Genomic DNA, 13,687 nt, shown 5'->3' on the forward strand with positions numbered 1-13,687 from the left:
TCATTTCCAGGCTTACAGTTTGCATGATCAAAAGGTCGCAGGAAGGGAAGGGATGTGAAAGAGACATAAGTGAGTTCTGTTGAACAGCCAGAAGGTGCTTCCTTCTCTGGACTCGCTCCTCATCACAGAAGATGGGTGACTCATCTCCAGAGGGTAGGAAAGCCCTGGACAGGTGGACCAGAATGAAAGCTCATCAGCTTTACTTCTTCCTTCTGCCTTCTCTGACTTAGCTTCCCAGAACTCTGTCTGGGAGTCAAGTGCTGGGCCGTGGAAGAAGGTAGATGGATACTACAGAGATGCCCAGCTGAGTACTTGAAGTAGGCCATGGGAGTTAGAGTGAAACAGAACTCTGATATGGTGGTGGTGGTGGTCACGGGGCCCTGTTCTTCTGGTTGCGGAAGGTGTGGGGTGGTCTTCAACCTGAGTGGTGCCTTGGGGGAGGGGAGAAGGAAGAAGGACAAGGACAGGAGAGAGTTCCAGAACCTGAGAACACAATCCTGAGAGTGACCTCACTGCGGCCCCAGGATTCTGGAACTTGGGCTGCCTGATGGGCCCTATATGAAAGATGTAGTAGGGAAAAGGAGCGACAGCTGGCTAAAGGGGCCCCCCCACAATCCTCCCCGACACCCTAGGAGAGCAGCCTCTCTCCGCTGATCCCAGGGTGCCATGGAGATGGAGAGCGCGGCGGCCTCCACACGGTTCCACCAGCCTCACATGGAGAGGAAGATGAGTGCGATGACCTGTGAGATCTTCAACGAGCTTAGGCTAGAGGGCAAGCTCTGCGACGTGGTCATCAAGGTCAATGGCTTTGAGTTCAATGCCCACAAGAACATCCTCTGTAGCTGCAGTTCCTACTTTAGGTATAACAGGGTTGCTGAACTAAGCCAAAGGGGGAACTGGGCTCATTCTGAGACGTTTTGGTTCATTTCATGTTTCCCACCCCACGATCTTAAGTTTAGGGACCCTGTCAAAGCCCTGGGCTTCTGTAGACTGGCTTCTTTGTTTTCTGAAGAAGCCCAACCAGGGCCAGAGCCTCTCTGGTTTTCAACTGAATTTCAACCAGCTGTGGGTGGGTCAGGTGCTTTTTTTCTTTGATTTGCACCCACACCAACCTTTGGGACAGTTGGACCCCTGTACTGGATTTCCTACTTAAACCTAGGTGACAGTGCCACCTCAGCTACCCCTTAAGCCCCTGAGACTGTTTCAGGCAGGGTGATAAATTAACAAGGATAGAGAAGGGTGTGAAGGGAAAGAACCCGGGAAATATTTATCAGAAGAAAAAGGAAGTTTGAGCCAAAAGTGTTGTAATCAGGAAGGTAAAGAGCTATCTTGCTTATGAGCTGAAAATATTTGAATGCTCAGTTCCAATGAAGATATGGTAAGTGTGTCCCACCTAAACATTCTCATTTGTGTAAACCCAGAGCAAGGTATACAGAAAGGTCGAAGAGAGCATATTTTAAGTGGACTTTTGCAGGCCACACAGTCTTTGTCACAACTACTCCACTCTGCTTTCAGTGCGATAGCAGCCATGTTTTGATGTTGTTCAGTTGCCCAGTTGTGTCTGACTCTTCATGACCCCATGGACTGCAGCACGCCAGGCCTCCCTGTCCCTCACCATCTCCCAGAGTATGCCCAAGTTCATGTGCGTAGTATCAGTGACGTCATACAGCCATCTCATCCTCTGATACCCTCTTCTCCTTCTGCCCCCAATCATTCCCAGCATCAGGGTCTTTTCCAATGAGTCGGCTGTTTGCATCAGGTGACCAACATAGTAGAGCTTCAGCTTCAGCATCAGTCCTTCCAATGAATATTCAGGGTTGATTTCCTTTAAGATTGACTTGCTGTCCAAGGGGCTCTCAAGAGTCTTCTCCAGCACCACAGTCCGAAGACAACAATTCTTCGGTGCTCTGCCTTCTTTATGGTCCAGCTCTCACAACCATACATGATTACTGGAAAGACCATAGCCATGACTATACAGACCTTCGTTGGCAAAGCAGTGTCTTTGCTTTTCAACACACTGTCTAAGTTTGTCACAGCTTTCCTGCCAAGAAGCAATTGTCTTCTAATTTCATGGCTGCAGTCACCGTCCACAGTGATTTTAGAGCCCAAGAAGAGGCAATCTGTCACTGCTTCCACCGTTTCCCCTTCTGTTTGCCACGAAGTGATGGGGCAGGACGCCATAATCTTAGTTTTTTTTTAATATTTAGTTTTAAGCCGGCTTTTTTAACTCTCCTCCTTTACCCTCATCAAGAGGTTCTTTGGTTCCTCTTCACTTTCTGCCATTAGAGTGTTATCATCCACATATCTGAGGTTGTTGATGTTTCTCCTGCCAATTGATTCCAGCTTGTAACTCATCCAGCCTGACATTTCTCAAAAAGTGCTCAGCATGTAAGTTAAATTAACAGGGTGACAGCAAACAGCTTTATCATAATCCTTGTTCAATCCTGAACCAGTCAGTCGTTCCACACAGGGTTCTAACTGTTGCTTCTTGACCCACATACAGTTTCTCAGGGGACAGGTAAGATGGTCTCCTATCCCCATCTCTTTGAGAGTTTTCCACAGTTTGTTATGATCCACACAGTCAAAGGCTTTAGTGTGGTCGATGAAACAGAGGTAGATGTTTTCCTGGAATTCCCTTGCTTTCTCTGTGATCCAGTGAATGTTGGCAATTTGATTTCTGGTTCCTCTGCCTTTTCTAAACCCTGCTTGAACATCTGAAAGTTCTCGGTTCACGTAATGCTGAAGTCTAGCATGCAGGATTTTGAGCATAACCTTACTAGCACGAGAGATGAGTGCAATTGTCCGGTGGTTTGAAAATTCTTTAGTACTGCCCTTCTTGGGAATTCGGATGAGGATTGACCTTTTCCAGTGCTGTGGCCATTAGTGGGTTTTCCAGATTTGCTGACGCATTGAGTGCAGCACTTTGATAGCATCATCTTTTAGGATTTTTAAATAGCTCTACTGGAATTCCATCACATTGACTTTATTTATTTATTTTTAATAATTTATATTTTTATTTTTGACTTTGCTGGGTTTTCATTGCCACGCGTGGGCTTTCTCTAGTTGTGGAGAGTGGGGGCTACTCTCTAGTTGCAGTTCACAAGCTTCTCATTGCAAAGCTCAGGCTCCGTAGCTATGGCACACAGGCTTAATTACTCTGCGATATGTGGAATCTTCCCGGACCAGTGATTGAACCTGTGTCTCCTACATTGGCAAACAGATTCTTAACCTCTGGACCACCAGGGAAGTCCCACTAGCTTTACTGACAGCAGTGCTTTCTAAGGCCCACTTGACTTCACACTCCAGAAGGTCTGACTCTGGATACCTTTCTGTGGTAAAGCGATTTGCATAACTCAATGAAGCTATGAGCCATGCCGTGTAGGGCCACCCGAGACAGACGGATCACAGTGGAGAGTTCTGACTAAACAAGGGAATGGCAACCCACCCCAGTACACTTGCCATGAGAACCCCATGAAATGTATAAAAAGACAAAAAGATTTGATACTGAAAGATGAGTCCCCAGGTCGGAAGGTGTCCAGTATGCGACTGGGAAGAGTGAAGGACAACTGCTAATAGCCCCAGAAAGAATGAAGCAGCTTGGCCACAGCGGAAATGATGCTCAGTTATGGATGTGTTTGGTGATGAAAGTAAAATCCAGTGCTGCAAAGAACAGTATTGCATAGGAACCTGGAATGTTAGGTCCGTATATCAAGGTAAATTGGACATGGTCAAGCAGGAGATGATAAGAATAAACATCGATATTGTAGGAATCCGTGGACTAAAATATACAGAAATGGGCGAATTTAATTTCAGTTCAGTTCAGTCGCTCAGTCGTGTCCAACTCTTTGTGACCCCACGGACTTTAGCATGCCAGGTTTCCCTGTCTATCACCAACTCCCAGAGCTTGCTCAAACTCATGTCCATCAAGTTGGTGATGCCATCCAACCATCTCATCCTCTGTTGTCCCCTTCTCCTTCTGCTTTCAGTCTTTCCCAGTATCAGGGTCTTTTCCAATAAATCAGTTCTTTGCATCAGGTGGCCAAAATATTGGAGTTTCAGCTTCAGCATCAGTCCTTCCAGTGAATATTCAGGACTTCCTTTAGGATTGACTGGTTTGATTTCCTTACTGACCAAGGCACTCTCAAGAATCTTCTCCAACATCACAGTTCAAAAGCATCAATTCTTTGGAGCTCAGCTTTCTTTATAGTCCAACTCTCACATTCATACATGACTACTGGAAAAACCATAGCTTTGAATAGATGGACCATTGTCGGCAAAGTAATGTCTCTGCTTTTTAATATGCTTTCAGAATCACACGAGTGAAGCAACTTAGCAGCACCAGCAGTTAGGTGGTCATAGCTTTTCTTCCAAGGAGCAAACATCTTTTAATTTCATGGCTGCAGTCATCATTTACAGTGATTTTGGAGCCAAGAAAATAAAGTCTGTCACTGTTTCCATTGTTTCCCCATCTATTTGTCATGAAGTGATGGGACCAGATGCCATGATCTTAGTTTTTTGAATGTTGAGGGTTTTTTTTTTTTTTGAATGTTGAGTTTTTTTTTTTTTTTTGCTTTTATTTTTTTTTTAATTTTTTTTTAATTTATTTTTTTTTAATTTTTTTTTTCTTTTTTAAATTTTAAAATCTTTAATTCTTACATGCATTCTCAAACATGAACCCCCCTCCCTGAATGTTGAGTTTTAAGCCAGGTTTTTCACTCTCCTCTTTCACCTTCATCAAGAGGCTCTTTAGTTCTTCTTTGCTTTCTGCTATAAGGGTGGTGTCATCTACGTATCTGTCAATCTACGTTATTGATATTTCTCCTGGCAATCTTGATTCCAGCCTGGCATTTCATATAATGTACTCTGCATATAAGCTAAATAAGCAGGGTATTCTTAACATACTCCTTTCCCAATATGGAACCAGTCCATTGTTCCATGTCCAGTTCTAACTGTTGCTTTTTGACCTGCATACAGATTTCTCAGGAGGCAGGTAAGGTGGTCTGGTATTCCCATCTCTTGAAGAATTTTCCACAGTTTGTTGTGATCCACGCAGTCAAAGGCTTTGGCATAGTCAATAAAGCAGAAGTAGATGCTTTTCTGGAACTCTCTTGCTTTTTCAATGATCCAATATATTGGCAATTTGATCTCTGGTTCTTTTGCCTTTTCTAAATACAGCTTGAACATCTGGAAGTTCTCAATTCACATACTGTTGAAGCCTGGCTTGGAGAATTTTGAGCATTACTTTTTTTTTTTTTTTAATTTACGGCTGCGCTGGGTCTTTGTTGCTTTGTGAGGGCTTTCTCTAGCTCCAGCGAGAGGGGATGGGTGGTGGACAGGCTTCAGCAGTTGCTGTGGCACAGTTGTTGTGGCACAGTTGTTGTGGCAAAGGGGCTTACCTGCTCCGTGGCATGTGGGATCTTCCCAGACTAGGGGATTGAACCCATGTCTCCTGCACTGGCAGGTGGATTCTTAACCACTGTGCCACCAGGGAAGTCCCTGAGCATTACTTTACTAGCATGTGAGATGAGTGCAATTGTGCGGTAGTTTGAACATTCTTTGGCATTGCCTTTCTTGGGGATTGGAATGAAAATTGACCTTTTCCAGTCCTGTGGCCACTGCTGAGTTTTCCAAATTTGCTGGCATATTGAGTGCAGCACTTTCACAGCATCATCTTTTAGGATTTGAAATAGCTCAACTGGAATTCCATCATCTCCACTAGCTTTGTTCATAGTGATGCTTCCTAAGGCCGACTTGACTTCACATTCCAGGATGTCTGGCTCTAGGTGAGTGATCACACCATCGTGGTTATCTGGGTCATTAAGATCTTTTTTGTATAGTTCTTCTGTGTATACTTGCCACCTTTTCTTAATAACTTCTGCTATTAGGTCCATACCATTTCTGTCCTTTATTGTGCCCACCTTTGCCTGAAATGTTCCCTTGGTATCTCTAATTTTCTTGAAGAGATCTCTAGTCTTTCCCATTCTATTGTTTTCCTCTATTTCTTCACATTGATCACTGAGGAAGGTTTTCTTATCTCTCCTTGTTATTCTTTGGAACTCTGCATTCAAATGGGTATATATTTCCTTTTCTCCTTTGCCTTTCACTTCCCTTCTTGTTTAATCTATTTGTAAGGCCTCCTCAGGCAACCATTTTGCATTTTTGCATTTCTTTTTCTTGGAGATGGTCTTGATCACTGCCTCCTGTACAATGTCACCAACCTCCGTCCATAGTTCTTCAGGTACTCTATAAGATCTAATCCCTTGAATCTACTTGTCACTTCCACTGTATAATCATAAGGGATTTGATTTAGGTCACACCTGAATGGCTTAGTGGTTTTCCTTACTTTCTTCAATTTAAGTCTGAATGTTGCAATAAGGTGTTCATGCTCTGAGCCACAGTCAGCTCCCAGTCTTGTTTTTGCTGATTGTATAGAGCTTCTCCATCTTTGGCTGCAAAGAATATAATCAATTCTGATTTCGGTATTGACCAACTAGTGATGTTCATGTGCAGAGTCTTCTCTTGTATTGTTGGAAGAGGGTGTTTGCTATGACCAGTGCATTCTCTTGCCAAAACTCTGTTAGCCTTTGCCCTGCTTCATTCTGTTCTCCAAGGCCAAATTTTCCTGTTACTCCACTATCTCTTTACTTGCTACTTTGGCATTCCAGTCCCGTATGATGAAAAGGACATCTTTTTTTGGCATTTGTTCTAGAAGGTCTTTTAGGTATTCATAGAACCATTCAATTTCACCTTCTTCAGTATTAGTTGTTGGGGCATAGACTTGGATTTCTGTGATAATGAATGGTTTGCCTTGAAAACGAACAGAGATCATTCTGTAATTTTTGAGACTGCACCCAAGTACTGCATTTCAGACTCTTGTTGACTATGAGGGCTACTCTATTTCTCCTAAGGGATTCTTGCCCACAATAGTAGATATAATGGTCATCTAAATTAAATTCGCCCATTCCAGTCCATTTTAGTTTACTGATTCCTAAAATGTCAATATTCACTCTTGCCATCTCCTGTTCGACCACTTCTAATTTATCTTGATTCATGGACCTAACATTCCAGGTTCCTACGCAATATTGTTCTTTACAGCATCAGACTTTACTTCCATCAGTAGTCATTTAATTTAGTTGGACCATTATATCTAGTACTGCAGGCAAAAATCCAATAGAATAAATGCAGTAGCCCTCATAGTCAACAAAAGAGTGTGAAATGCAGTACTTGGATGTTACATCAAAAATGACAGAATGATCTCGGTTCATTTCCAAGGCAAACCATTTCAACATCACAGTAATTCAAGTCTATGCCCCAACCACCGATGCCAAAGAAGCTGAAGTTGATCACTTCTGTGAAGATGTAGAAGACCTCCTAGAACTAACACCAAAAAAAGATGTTCTATTCATCACTGGGGATTGGAATGCAAAAGTAGGAATTCAAGAAAAGCTAACAGGCAAGTAACAGGCAAGTTTGACCTTGGAATACAAAATGAAGCAGGGCAAAGGCTAACAGAATTCTGCCAAGAGAATGCACTGGTCATAGCAAACACCCTTTTTCAACAACACAAGAGACGACTTTACACATGGACATCACCAAATGGTCAATACCGAAATCAAATTGATTACACTCTTTGCAGTCAAAGACAGAGAAGCTGTATACAGTCAGCAAAAACAAGACTTGGAACTGACTGTCGCTCAGACTATCAGCTTCTCATAACAAAATTCAGGTTTAAACTAAAGAAAGGGGGGAAAACCACTAGGCCAGCCAGGTATGACTTGCATCAAATCCCCTATGAATATGCATTGGAGGTGATGAATAGATTCAAGGGATTAGATCTAGTAAACAGTGTGCCTGAAGAAGTATGGACAGAGGTATGTAATATCGTACAGGAGCCAGCAAACAAAACCATCCCAAAGAAAAGCAAGAAGGCAAAGTGGTTACCTGAGGAGGCTTCACAAATAGCTGCAGAAAGAAGAGAAGTGAAAAAGCAAGAGAGGAAGGGAAAAGTACGCCCAACTAAACGCAGAGTTTCAGAATAGCAAGGACAGACAAGAAGGCCTTCTTCAATGAACAATGCAGAGATATAGAGGAAAACGACAGAAGGGGAAAGACTAGAGATCTCTTTCGGAAAATTGGAAATACCAAGGGAACATTTCCCCCAAAGATGGGCACAATAAAGGATAGAGACAGTAGAGACCTCGTAGGAGAAGAGATCACGAAAAAATGGAAAATAGCCATGGACAATTCTAACTGAAACGACATGGCTGTGTTCCAAAAAGTTATTTTATTATCAAAATTTGAATTTATTATAATTTCCGGGTGTCACAATATTTTTCCCAATTTAAAAATGTAAAAAAATTCTTAACTCTTGGGCAGGACAAAAATAGAGGAGTTGGGTTGAATTTGGCCCAGAGGCTATAGGTTTGCAGACTTCTTTGATAGAGAATTTGATCTCTGAGCCCATATTTCCTTAAACTTCCTAGAAAAAGGGTGCAAAAATATATTAGGGCAGGGACTTCTGCAACACCTAGAAAAGTACCTAGCTATTTAGAAAGGACCCAATAAATAATTGTGGAATAGTGGTCATTTATTCATTCAATAATTTCTTATTGAGTGCCTATTTTGTGACAGGTACTGGAAAAAAAAAACACATAAATATTCCTGTTCTCATTAAGTTTACCTTCAAATAGGGGGAATAGGCATTTAATAAAATATATACCTGATCATAATTGCTAGGGAAAAAGAAGATGGGCATGGTTATTTTAAATAGGATTACCATTTTGCTGACAAAGTGACATTTGAGGAAAGACTTCCACAGGGTGAGGTCTTGGAAAATATGGAAATCTGGGGCCGGGGGGTGGCGGGGAGCCTTCCAGGCCGAGTAGAAAACAAAGTGCAAAGGACCCAAGATGGAAGCATCTCTGGTGTATTCAAGGAAAACAAGGCCAGCAGGGCTGGAATAAGGTGAGAAGGAAGGCGAGAGGAAATATGATTAGAGAGGTATTCATGGTCCAGATCTCAGGCGTCTTTTGTAGTCCCTGGTAAGGATTTCATATTTTACTCTGTAAATAACAAGGGAAGCCAGTGGAAGTTTCTGAGTGGAAGAGGAGCATAAACTCATAAGGATCACTTTGGGGGTTGGGATAAGACTGTAAACTCCGGAGATGTTAAGGGCAGAAGCAGAGAGCTCTGTTAGGGCAGGGGTCCCCACCTCCAGGTCACGGACTGATACCGGCCTATTAGGAGCCAGGCTGCACAGCAGGAGGTGAGAGGTGGGCAGATGAAGCGTCACCTGTATTTACAGCCAATCCCTATCACTCTCATGACTGCCTGAGCTCCACCTCCTGTGAGGTATGTGGCGGCATCAGATTCTCAAAGGAGCGTGAACCCTGCTGTGAACTGTGCATGCGAGGGATTTAGGTTGCAGGCTCCTTATGAGAATTATTCTGAAACCATCCCTACCTTCCAGTCCATGGAAAAACTGTTTTCCACAAAACTGGTGCATGGCGCCAAAAAGGCTGAGGACTGACGAGTTAGGGGGTTTATTCGCAATAATCGAGGAAAGAGATGGCGGTGGCTCAGACTAAGAAGGCAGCAACAGGAGCAATGCAAAGTGATCAGATTCTGGATATGAATAATACTTGTTTTAAAAGTGTATTTGCTCAAGTTTAACTTCTTTAATTGGGGTAGAGCTTGATAGACAATGGGCTAAGACAGAAAAGACCTGGGTCATACTACCAGCTGTAGATCTCAATTTCTCCATCCCTAAAATGGGAAAAAGGGCTACTGATCATGAAAACAGGAATGAAAGTGACCAAAGACCTTGGAAAGGTTCTTTTGCCCACTATATAAAGCCTACTCTCCTCCCGCTCACCTCACACCAATGTATTTCCAGTATACTGTGTGCTATTTGGAAAATGTCCAAACGCTCCACAAGAAAAGGTTGGGGGGGAGGCGGGGGAAACATGGCAGGCCGGAGAGAAATATTTCAGTGACTGCTAGTTTCTGTCTCTCTTCCAGAGCTTTGTTTACAAGTGGCTGGAACAACACTGAAAAGAAGGTATACAACATCCCTGGCATTTCCCCCGACATGATGAAGCTGATTATCGAATATGCATACACCCGGACGGTCCCCATCACACCGGATAACGTGGAGAAACTCTTGGCTGCTGCAGACCAATTTAACATCATGGGTATTGTCAGGGGTTGCTGTGAGTTCCTCAAGTCGGAGCTGTGTTTGGATAACTGTATCGGCATCTGCAAGTTCACAGACTACTACTACTGCCCTGAGCTGAGGCAGAAGGCCTACATGTTCATCCTGCACAACTTTGAGGAGATGGTGAAAGTCTCGGCAGAGTTTTTAGAGCTCTCAGTCACTGAACTTAAGGATATCATTGAGAAAGATGAGCTCAACGTCAAACAAGAAGACGCTGTATTTGAGGCCATTTTAAAATGGATTTCTCATGACCCCCCAAATAGGAAGCAGCATATTTCAGTTTTGCTTCCCAAGGTCATTTAGTTATTTTTTGTGGGATGCTTTGATTGTTCACTCTTTTTTTTCTGGCTGAGCCATGTGACTTGTGGGATCTTAGTTCCACGAAGTGAAGTGAAAGTCGCTCAGTTGTGTCTGACTCTTTGCAACCCCAAGGACTATACAGTTCATGAAATTCTCCAGGCCAGAATACTGGAGTGGGTAGCCGTTCCCTTCTCCAGGGGATCTTCCCAACCCAGGGATCAAATCCAGGTCTCTCACATTGTAGGCGGATTCTTTACCAGCTGAGCCACAAGGGCAGCCCAAGAATACTGGAGTGGGTGGCCTGTCCCTTCTCCAGCAGATCTTCCCGACCCAGGAATCAAATGGGGGTCTCTTGCATTGCAGGTGGATTCTTTACCAACTGAGTCAGTTCCGTGCCCAGGGATCAAAGCCATGCCCCCAGCGTGGAGGTTAACTTGGGAGTCCTAACCACTGGACCACCAGGGATTTCCCTTAATTGCTCACTTTTGATTCATTAATCCCAGAGAGACTGTCCCAAGGACTACACTCAAAGACGTTTGACAGATGCCAGAGTTGTCGTTATATTTACTTATATATAATACATATATAAATATATACTTATATATGTGGACTTCTCAGGTGGCGCTAGTGGTAAAGAACCTGCCTGCCAATGCAGGAGATATAAAAGACTTGGGTTTGATCCCTGGGTTGGGAAGACCCCTTGCATGAGGGCATGGCAACCCACTCCAATATTCTTGCCTGGACAATCCCATGGACAGAGGAGCCTGGTGGGCTCCGGTCCATGGGGTCACAAAGAGTTGGACATAACTGAAATGACTTAGCACGCAGTCACTTATAGACGTACATATGTAGAAGGCATCTCCTGCCACTCTCTGGAATTTTGAAGCTTTCTTCGCCCCTGGCATGGCTAGTTCCTTCTGCCCCAATTATTTTCTCTTTGACCAAAATTCTGATAGTGGGGGAAGGAGAAGGCAGGTCTTAAAAAGAATTCTAAAAGGTCTTCCTTTCACCTCTTTCCTTCTGTGAGTTTCCCCAACCAGAACAGGAGTTGGACTAGAAACCAGGTCATGAGCATTGCACTCAATTGTAGCCATCTGGTGCTACTTCATGTTACTTTATATAGAGAGACATAGATATCCAATCACTGAACAAGGACCACAGCTTTTTCTAGTCTGAAAGTCCTGTCCAGGGGCCTAGGAATGGACTAGCTCTGTGACCACTTGAGGTGGCTTCTCTTTCACTCATTCTCAGCATCCAAATGTAAGTTACAAAAATAAAACATGACCCTAGTGCATTCAGTGGAGGCTGTCAAGTTGTGGGCTTAAGGACATGGGTTTTTCAGACACCTCACCTCATCTGAATGACTTTCTGTTCTTCCTTCTTAGGTTCGCCTGGCCCTAATGCATGCTGAATATTTCATGAACAATGTTAAAATGAATGACTACGTCAAAGACAGTGAGGAATGCAAGCCAGTCATCATTAACGCCCTGAAGGCCATGTATGACCTAAATATGAATGGACCTTCTAATTCTGATTTCACCAACCCTCTCACCAGGCCCCGCCTGCCCTATGCCATCCTATTTGCAATTGGTGGCTGGAGTGGTGGGAGCCCCACCAATGCCATTGAGGCATATGATGCTCGGGCAGACAGATGGGTGAATGTCACTTGTGAGGAAGAGAGTCCTCGTGCCTACCATGGGGCAGCCTATTTGAAAGGCTATGTTTATATCATTGGGGGGTTCGATAGTGTGGACTATTTCAATAGTGTTAAGCGTTTTGACCCAGTCAAGAAAACCTGGCACCAGGTGGCCCCAATGCACTCCAGGCGTTGCTACGTCAGTGTGACAGTCCTCAGCAATTTTATCTACGCCATGGGAGGCTTTGATGGCTATGTGCGTCTCAACACTGCTGAACGTTATGAGCCAGAGACCAACCAGTGGACACTCATTGCCCCCATGCATGAGCAGAGGAGCGATGCGAGTGCCACAACGCTCTATGGAAAGGTGAGACCCCTGGGGAAGGCAGAAGTAACACTTTGTTTTTTGAGGTGGATGGAAAACAGAAGTGGCGGTATTCACCTTGCAATACTAACCCCTTCATCCAACGACTAAGTGGCCCCTTGTAACTATCTTTTACTTATTAAAAAGCAGTGTGTGCACGTGTGGAAAAAACTCAAGACTGCAGACTGGCATCTGAAGTGTCCTCGGCCCCCAGTCACCATCATATACACCCTCTTTCTTTCTACTCCCCAGAAGTAACAATTTTACTCATCCTGGAACTCTCTTCACACAGGTCTACATATGCGGTGGGTTTAACGGGAACGAATGCCTGTTTACAGCAGAAGTGTACAACGCTGAGAGTAATCAGTGGACAGTCATAGCACCCATGAGAAGCAGGAGGAGTGGGATAGGTGTAATTGCTTATGGAGAACACGTATATGCGGTGAGTTTCTTTCATACAACAAATCGATAGCCTAGGTTTTCTATTAGCAAATAGGTGTATACTACCAGTGGGAAGTATTTGAAAGCTTCTTATCCATGGAAGATAGTGGAAAGAGGGAGGTATGAAATCACAGGTCCCCCGCAAGGAGGGGATCCTCAGTGAACAGAAGCGACGGTTAACAGCCAGGCTTGTTTCCTCTGCTGTCCACAGGTAGGCGGCTTTGACGGAGCTAATCGACTTAGGAGTGCAGAAGCCTACAGCCCAGTGGCTAACACTTGGCGCACGATCCCAACTATGTTTAACCCTCGTAGCAATTTTGGCATCGAGGTGGTAGACGACCTCTTGTTTGTGGTGGGTGGTTTTAACGGCTTTACCACCACCTTTAATGTCGAGTGCTACGACGAGAAGACTGACGAGTGGTACGACGCTCACGACATGAGCATATACCGCAGTGCTCTGAGCTGCTGTGTGGTGCCAGGGCTGGCCAACGTTGGGGAATACGCAGCTAGACGGGACAACTTCACAGGACTAGCACTGCGAGACGAAGTAAAGTACTCTGCCTCGACAAGCACCCTACCTGTATGAGCCTCTTCATATTAGCTAATAAAAAGTCTAAGCAATAAGAATTAATTCTTTTTTTAAATAAATGCAGTGTTTAAACTTGTAAGAGTACTGGAAAATGTTCAACTTAAGGGAGCCAAGGGTTGGATGATGGAAGGGAGTACGAGG

The 13,687-nt window shown here is 44.0% G+C and overlaps 1 protein-coding gene across 1 annotated transcript; it reads left to right on the forward strand.

The window, feature by feature from the left end:
• Window positions 1-572: 572 nt before the first annotated feature.
• KLHL10 (kelch like family member 10) lies at window positions 573-13,584 on the forward strand. The gene is made up of 5 exons (XM_069603711.1): window positions 573-860; window positions 10,021-10,510; window positions 11,902-12,519; window positions 12,809-12,958; window positions 13,169-13,584. The coding sequence occupies exons 1-5, from the start codon at window positions 667-669 to the stop codon at window positions 13,541-13,543; spliced, it is 1,827 nt and encodes a 608-aa protein (XP_069459812.1). The 5' UTR covers window positions 573-666; the 3' UTR covers window positions 13,544-13,584.
• The last annotated feature ends 103 nt before the right edge of the window (window positions 13,585-13,687 follow it).

This window comes from Ovis canadensis, chromosome 11 (genome assembly GCF_042477335.2).
Source record: "Ovis canadensis isolate MfBH-ARS-UI-01 breed Bighorn chromosome 11, ARS-UI_OviCan_v2, whole genome shotgun sequence".
Lineage (NCBI taxonomy): Eukaryota > Metazoa > Chordata > Mammalia > Artiodactyla > Bovidae > Ovis > Ovis canadensis.